The 7,527-nt window shown below is 42.2% G+C and overlaps 2 protein-coding genes across 2 annotated transcripts; both read left to right on the forward strand.

The window, feature by feature from the left end:
- On the forward strand, positions 1-1,217 carry LOC115810743 (dual specificity protein phosphatase 13-like). The gene is made up of 3 exons (XM_030772745.1): positions 1-128; positions 602-819; positions 997-1,217. Exons 1-3 carry the CDS (start codon positions 1-3, stop codon positions 1,215-1,217), a joined length of 567 nt encoding a protein of 188 aa, XP_030628605.1.
- Positions 1,218-2,120: 903 nt separating this feature from the next.
- Positions 2,121-3,352, forward strand: LOC115810519 (dual specificity protein phosphatase 13-like). Its single transcript, XM_030772451.1, has 3 exons — positions 2,121-2,269; positions 2,683-2,900; positions 3,129-3,352. Exons 1-3 carry the CDS (start codon positions 2,121-2,123, stop codon positions 3,350-3,352), a joined length of 591 nt encoding a protein of 196 aa, XP_030628311.1.
- Positions 3,353-7,527: the final 4,175 nt, after the last annotated feature.

Consider the following 7,527-nt stretch of genomic DNA (forward strand, 5'->3'; position numbering starts at 1 on the left):
ATGGCGCTCCAGGAGAAGTCTGCATATGAAACACCATCTGTGGGGGAGCTGCAGGACTTCCTGCTGGCGGACAGACGCCCCACCGGACACATCAACCAAGTGTGGCCCAGTGTTTACATTGGAAACGAGTAGGTACTAGGCCGCATTGGCTGAATACACAGCTACACAGGTCCAGTGTGCGGATCAGTATACCAGTATCATACGGAGGCATTAGGCAGCAGGATTCTCCAGCAGACAGCGGAGAGACACAGCCAAATCTCTATAGAGATCTATTCTCACGTCAGCTCTGTGGTGCTGATGACAGTGAGAGGCAGATCTCAGCTGGCATGTTGACAGGAACGTTCATGATTATCATCCCTCTTGACCTTCATCTGACTGTAATGTTTGTCATCCAGGGCTGCTAACCAGTCAATTAATTAGTTAATGTTTTGCCACTTCAAATAATCTGTTCTCCCATTAGACCAAATCAATCGTCCAGCACCACACGCAACACGTTTGTGGTCGTGGTGGCAGGCTAATTAAATGAGGACATTTTGTTGTGTTTTGATCATTCTATTATAGAATCCAGCCAGAGGACTAACGCTTGACTGTCTGTTTACAGGGTAGCGGCGCGTGACAAACCAATGCTCTTCCATATGGGGATTACACATATAGTGAATGCTGCCAGTGGCCCTCCCCATGTCAACACCGGGCCTCGTTTCTACAGAGATATGGCCATAGATTATTATGGGGTGGAAGCTGACGATTCCTCAGAGTTCCTCATAAGCCTGCACTTCTACCCGACCGCAAGGTTCATCCGCGCTGCACTGTCGAGGAAAGGCAAGAGCTGCTGCAAACACACGTGCCATGAGCGTTTTGTTTTAACGGGTGTTCTTTCATTAAAATTACTCTATATCAGTTCCCCAATACCCCTTTCATACAAACACAGACGCTGTTACTTTCAGAGTTTTTAGTACTGAGATGACTACATGACGTAATTGTTTTTTTAAATTTTAGGGAAGGTGTTGGTCCACTGTCTAATGGGGGTCAGTCGCTCAGCCACCCTGGTCTTGGCCTTTCTGATGATCTGTGAGGGACTGACGTTAATGGAAGCCGCTCAAACAGTTCGTCAGCACAGGGACATCTGCCCTAACCCTGGCTTCCTGAACCAGCTCAGACACCTCGACATGGGCTTAGCCCGCGAAAGGAGGAGGAAACAAGAGGCTTACAAATTGTAAATGAAAACTGCAACAACAGGACAAAGCATTTTCTCTGAGGGTCTCTTTCCCCTCCCACTCTGGTCTGGACCCAGGGGGCAACGTGTCATCCACTCATATTCCCTCCATGACAGTAGCAAAGCGGATATCAGAGAGACAGAGCTGAGGACTTTCCCCATAAATACTTATTAACTTCCAAAGGGCAACAGGGCTGGAAAAAAGAAACGGCCATTTTTAATTCTGTCCAGATGTCATATCCTTTGAACTATTCTCTAAAAGGAGCCAGTAAGGCTGTGTTTTTCTAACGGCCATGACATGTTCATTATCAGATACAGGTGAAGCAGAAGGAGCATTTGTAACATTGTGTTTTAATGCACAGAGAGCATTAAGTCCCTAATGCTGCTAGAGTTTGTTGTTATACCCTCTTCAGTTCCATGAATTTTATCTAAGATTATATGTGGCAATAAAAAGAGAGTTTAATATCAAACTAAAACTGAGCAGTTAAATACTTTAAAAGCAACAAATCACAAAGAAAAACAACAGCAGTATCAACAACAAAAGGTGTGTAAAGCTACAGAGGGAGAGAAAAAAAGAAGGAACAATGAATAAAACTTTCATTCCAGAGACAATGGGATATCTGAAAGATTTCTACAAAGAAACGCTGATTTGTGAACAATAATAATTTACACATTCAAGAAACAGTATCAGTTCTGAGAATGTATGATGTTCATTTTAATGATCTGTAATGATGACATACATATATGTGACTGTATGTATGCGTCACAGGAAGTGTGTGTTGACTCAGTGCTGCAACAACACGTTACAATACATTTACAACAGCACACACTACATATGTACATACATTTCTCTAAATGTGAGTTCCATGTGAATAAATTTCACAGTGACACTTTTCTTCTCGACAGAATGTCTCTCAAAGAGAAATCTTCAGATCCCACAAACAGGACCCAGTATGGGACACCGTCTCTGTGTGAGCTGAGACGTCTACTGTGGGCTGACAGACGGCCTGCGGGACCCGTCAGTCAGGTCTGGCCCGGTCTGTATGTAGGAGATGAGTGAGTACTGAACCTGACTGTCCCCACTATCCACAGTGCAGGGAAACACAGACTAATACACCTGGCAAAAGCCCGGTCCTAATATATCTTCTGTCAGTGCATTACACAGATTAATTTAGTCATTCCTTACAATACATTGCACTGGAGTAAATCATGCCAGGCTACATTCGAAGACAATTATGTTAGCATTAGGAGAGATGTATTTGTGACACACTACTGTTTTAAGTTTGTGTGTTTAATGGTCACGTAACAGACTTGGAGGCAACAGCTCCAACATATACTTTCTTTTTACTGAACTCATGGTGGACTGGTTTCTAGCTGCGCTGTATCTTGTGGAAGGCAGTGCAGAGTGCTGGGCTTAAACATGTGCTGTTTGATAATCTCCTCATTTAGAGGCAGCTCCTCTCGTTTAGGTCCACGGCTCGTGATAAAGGTCTTCTCTCCTCTCTGAAAATCACACATCTTGTTAACTCGGCTCATGGGCCAAACCGTATCAACACTGGAGCCCAGTTCTACTCAGACATGAAATTGGATTATTATGGAGTGGAGGCCGCGGATCACCCCGAGTTTGACTTGAGCCAATATTTTAGCTCCACTGCTTCCTTCATTAAAGCAGCACTCTCACAAGATGGCAAGTATGACGGTAAAGCGTCTGTAGACCAGCGGTGATTACAGTGTGCTATGAAAGCGCCCTGCTTCATGAGAATAGAGCCGCATCAAGTTCTTAACCTGCATGTAACATGCTATAATGGGCCATTAATGACCACTCTGATGAGGGAAAAAATGCAATGAAACAAATTAAGGTATGTCTGCAGAATTAGTGATGTGCTGGGTTTGTGTGGTGATTTGTTTATTGCAGGTAAAGTGTTAGTGCACTGCGCGATGGGTGTGAGTCGTTCAGGAGCCCTGGTCTTGGCATATCTCATGATCTGCGAGGTTCTGACCCTGAGTGAGGCTGTCATTGCTGTGCGGCTGAACAGGGACATCTGTCCAAACTCAGGCTTTCTGGAGCAGCTCAGACAACTGGACCTGAGTTTATGTGAGCAGAGAAGAGTCAACACAGAATCAGAAGCTAATGATTGAGAGGAGTGTGGATGTGTAAAATAAAACTGCTAATTTGCCAGTGCGTATTTTCATCAGTTTCTCCTAAACTATCGAATAACTTGATCTCAACTGTCTACTGTCTAATTAGCAGCATCTCTGAGTCCAGAGCTCTTCATGCAGATGTCCAACGGTCTGCTTAATGCTGGAGCAGCCCAGTGAACTACATGTGGCACAGATAAAATGTAATACACAGCCGTGCCCACAGGTCTCTATCAATATTCCATACATTCCTCAGTTCCTCTTCTGACACTACTTACATTTATAATACACTGACTTCAAAGCCTTGCAGAAATCATTAAGGCTAATGGAGCAGAGCTTCACCAGAATGATTCTGGGTTTATAAAAATTAAGTTCTCACTGAGCTAAAGTAATAGAGCTGCTTTGTTAAAAAAGAAGATGATTTCAAGGTTGAGGCAATAAGCGGACCTTACAAAACAGTAATAGGAATCCTACATGACCAATTTAATGACTTTCCTGTCAGGCTGAGTGATGGCCTAGACACTGGATGTGAAAGAGAATAAATACGCAGCACTGATGGTTTTGAAAACTCTACCTCTCCAGAGATGATTCATGTGTCCTCTTCACATATCTTCGAAGCGAAAAGCAATTACTATCCCATTTACAGCAGCCAAGCTCGCATTACAGAGACTGTTAAACTCAGCTGGAAAAAGAAACACCTTTTGGATTAAATTACAAGGCCTGCACTATTGAGATTTCCTATTTCTGTCAGACTGGTCTTCTTTAGTGGCTGGCCGCGTGAGAGGGCAGCTGCCTGCAAGGACGGCCCACAGCAGGCAGCGTTTGCTGGGTATAATAGGCCCAGACTGAACCTTCTCCTGTGGGAAAACAGACAGGCCTGTCAGAGCTTTGGCACCTCTGTTGCCTCCAGTTTGACCGTCCGCTGCCAAAAACCGACACGTCTCATTCAAAGCTCCAAACAGACAAACATACTTAATACGTAATGACCATGTGAATGCAGTGCATGGTCAGGAGTGCCGTAAGGAGGGGGGGGCAACAATATGGAAAACATAGATAATTAGGAGTATTTTACTTTTAAGAATGTAATGAGTCATGTTATGTTGTTTTAGTGGCCAAATGTATTTTGTTGGCTATACAGAGAACGAGGATTTTGGAGAGTAGAACTGCATTTCTGACCCATTACATAAGTGTACCACAAGTAGTAGGCCTATGTTCAGAGTATTATTTATATAGTTCATTAACATTTAACGTGACGCATTTCTTTTAATGGTTTCTATGGAACCTTGTTGAAATGAATTGCTGCCATACTATTATTGGCTAATATCGGCCGTGACAGTTAAATCCCGCCTTGATTGACAAAATGGGTCAAAACGCGCTACTTAATTCTCACGAGACGGTTCATGAAACGAAGAGTGAAAAATCCGACAAATTACAGATAAATGGACAGTTAGTTATCGTTTTGCCATTAGAATACTCTGGAACAAGTCTTGGACAGATACAGTGGAGAAATTGACGCTGATATTGCCTTGGTGAGTAACGTTAACCTCGAGTCATGCTAATTAGCCTTCGCTAAGCCAATTAGGTTATGTGTTGTGTTTCAATATTAGCTTTTTTTTTTTTTTTTTTTTTTTTTAACGGACTAGTGATTAACTTAAACTTAATTATTCTGAGTTTCATCGATGTCGAATGTTCATAAATCAAATGCGGATTGTTACTTTATGTTTATACCGTTTTGTGTTGGTAAACGTTAGAATTGATAAAAGATACGCTCTGGTCTTGTTAGCGACATGATCATTTCTAGTATGTTCCTGTTAATCATGGAAGCAACGAGGTTCCAGGTTCTTCGTACACCCGTACCTTTAGTGAGTAGCCTATGTGCTTCAGAAGTCCTTATTTCGTATTTCTGATTATTTTTGTTTTATCATTTTACGTTGATGGTTCGCACCACACGTTTTAATATGCATCATTAAATGTTTACCTAGAAAGCCTTCTACTGAAGAGGGAAAGGGAAAGGCATTCTATATACATATATGGATAGCTAACTTTGCTGCCTTTTACTGCACAGTGGTAAATAGGCTTGGGCGGTGACTGTTTTTTCATACCTTCCTGACGTTTCACCGGGGTTGACGGTATGTGACGTTATTTATATATAAAAAGGGAACCCCCCCCCCCCGAGAATCAGCTGTCGGTTAATCTAAAAGTCCAGTGGTTATCTAAAGGTCCTAGTAATTCTGACTATTTGATGTATATCGATTCTATATGTGAATTTATTTTTTCGTGTTCGTGTTGTGGATTACTTTCGTTTTCTTCTATTCTGTATAGTTGTATAATTGCGAATGATGATGATGGCCCATCTGGTGTGCTGTGGAATCGACTACAGGACAAAGTATAGGTGTCAATTTTAAGTAGGCTAATTGCATGTTAGACACTGTTAGTGAACATTTTTTTATAACTCAAGCGAACGTTCATTTCGTCCATTTCGCGTCGCTCGTAGTTTCGCGCGATTAACACCGCCCATTCGCTTCCTGCCATTGCCTTTTCATGCATACACGTCGCATGCAAATTTCGCGTCGCCTTCGGTAGGCTGCGTTTTAACCGAACGCAACATGATATTTTGCTTCGCTTTCCTTGCGCTGGTTTGATCCCTTGCCTTGAAAAATGAACAACCGAAATCCGCGCTAGTTCACAGGAAGCATTTTTGATTACACCAATCAGATTGCACATGACTGAAGAGTTTTCTGGGAAGAGGGCGTGGCATCTAGCCTACTTAAAGGTGATTGGATTTCGCCAGGCGAAATTTTCGCTAAGTTGAACATTTTTTATAAGCAACGCTTATTTCGCCGTTTCGGGTTGTTCACAGTTTCGGAGCGATTAACTCCGCCCATTGGCCTCCTGCCACTGACATTTCATGCATTTCAGTCGCTTGTTAATTTCGCGTCACATTCGGTTAAAACAAGGCCTAAAAATGAACAACGGAATGAGCGACGAGCTTGTCCTCGATCTTGACTGAGGAGATTTCTGTGAAGGGGGTATGGCATTAGCCCTACCTGAAGGTGATTGGCTTTTGCCAAATTTTCACTGGAGTTGAACATTAACTTTTATAACCAAATTTTCTCCATTCAAATTCATAATATGACTGGCTTATAGTTAATAATTGGAGAACAATCTTATTACATAACGGCAACTTTTTTTAGCCAGTTAAACAAAACAACACTTTGCTTTCAGAATAGTGGTGTTTGTTCCATTTCTTTGGTTGGGCCTACATACGTACTCACCCTAGTGAGTTACGCATGCGTAGTAAAAGTGAGACTGAAAGCTCTTTATGTTCTGTGTGCTGTAGGAAGTGGATTGTCTGTAGTAGGACTGTGTTTCTAAGCATGGGGCGTGTATTTGCTGTTACAGACGGTGTCCGAATTGACAGCTGAGAGTAGCACATGTTCATCTGTCCCCATAGACCCTGCTGCTTCTGCTAAGGTCAAGACACAAAGATCAATGAACTAAAAATATCCTTAGAAATCCAGTGCCTCTTATGGAGTAGCCAGACAACTTGAGTAAAGAAACACACTCAGAGCGACCACCGCAGCAGGTAAGAATTCAGTTTCAGTTTTACTGCACTATTACGAGGACAGTCATACACTGTAAGGATAGAAAGTTCAGTTTATGAGATATTTAGCTTGACATTTTTGGGAATATATTTATAAACTGAGCTGCTCCGTCAGCTTGGGGTTTTGAATGTACTTATACAAACGACCCAAGTGGAATTTCTAAGGAAAAAAAAGTTTATAAAGTTTTTGTGGAGACATTAAGTGCCTGACTGCACATGATTAACTATACATTTGTGCCTGTGGGTTTAGGATGACAGAAGTGAGTGTCAGTAGTGGAAAACCTGAACCTTGGGTAATCCTGTAATAGGACAAAGAGAATGTTTGAACTTAAACAGCAGTTGTTGGGTGACCTGAAATTACTGACACATTTATTAAACAAGTTAGTAAATAAATGAATGAATAAATAAAATTTGAAAAGTGTAACTGTTTGTCAGCTCTGACATTTCAAAGTGTTTCGATAAAATGCCTCCGTGAACTCGCACCTCGGCAGTTACGCTCCTTCTCCCCCGGGTTTCTGTTTAAAGGGGAAGCTGACCAAACTGGGAGAAGTGGACAGCATTGAAGAGAAAA

This window comes from Chanos chanos, chromosome 4, assembly GCF_902362185.1.
Source record: "Chanos chanos chromosome 4, fChaCha1.1, whole genome shotgun sequence".
Classification (NCBI taxonomy): Eukaryota; Metazoa; Chordata; class Actinopteri; order Gonorynchiformes; family Chanidae; genus Chanos; species Chanos chanos.

Excerpts from the sequence above, each read along its gene's own strand:
- LOC115810743 (XM_030772745.1), top strand. The coding sequence starts at position 1 with ATGGCGCTCCAGGAGAAGTCTGCATATGAAACACCATCTGTGGGGGAG. Across the intron at positions 129-601 it reads AGTGTTTACATTGGAAACGA|GGTAGCGGCGCGTGACAAAC; the intron begins GTAGGTACTAGG and ends GTCTGTTTACAG. Across the intron at positions 820-996 it reads CGCTGCACTGTCGAGGAAAG|GGAAGGTGTTGGTCCACTGT; the intron begins GCAAGAGCTGCT and ends TTTAAATTTTAG.
- LOC115810519 (XM_030772451.1), top strand. The coding sequence starts at position 2,121 with ATGTCTCTCAAAGAGAAATCTTCAGATCCCACAAACAGGACCCAGTAT. Across the intron at positions 2,270-2,682 it reads GGTCTGTATGTAGGAGATGA|GTCCACGGCTCGTGATAAAG; the intron begins GTGAGTACTGAA and ends CCTCTCGTTTAG. Across the intron at positions 2,901-3,128 it reads AGCAGCACTCTCACAAGATG|GTAAAGTGTTAGTGCACTGC; the intron begins GCAAGTATGACG and ends TGTTTATTGCAG.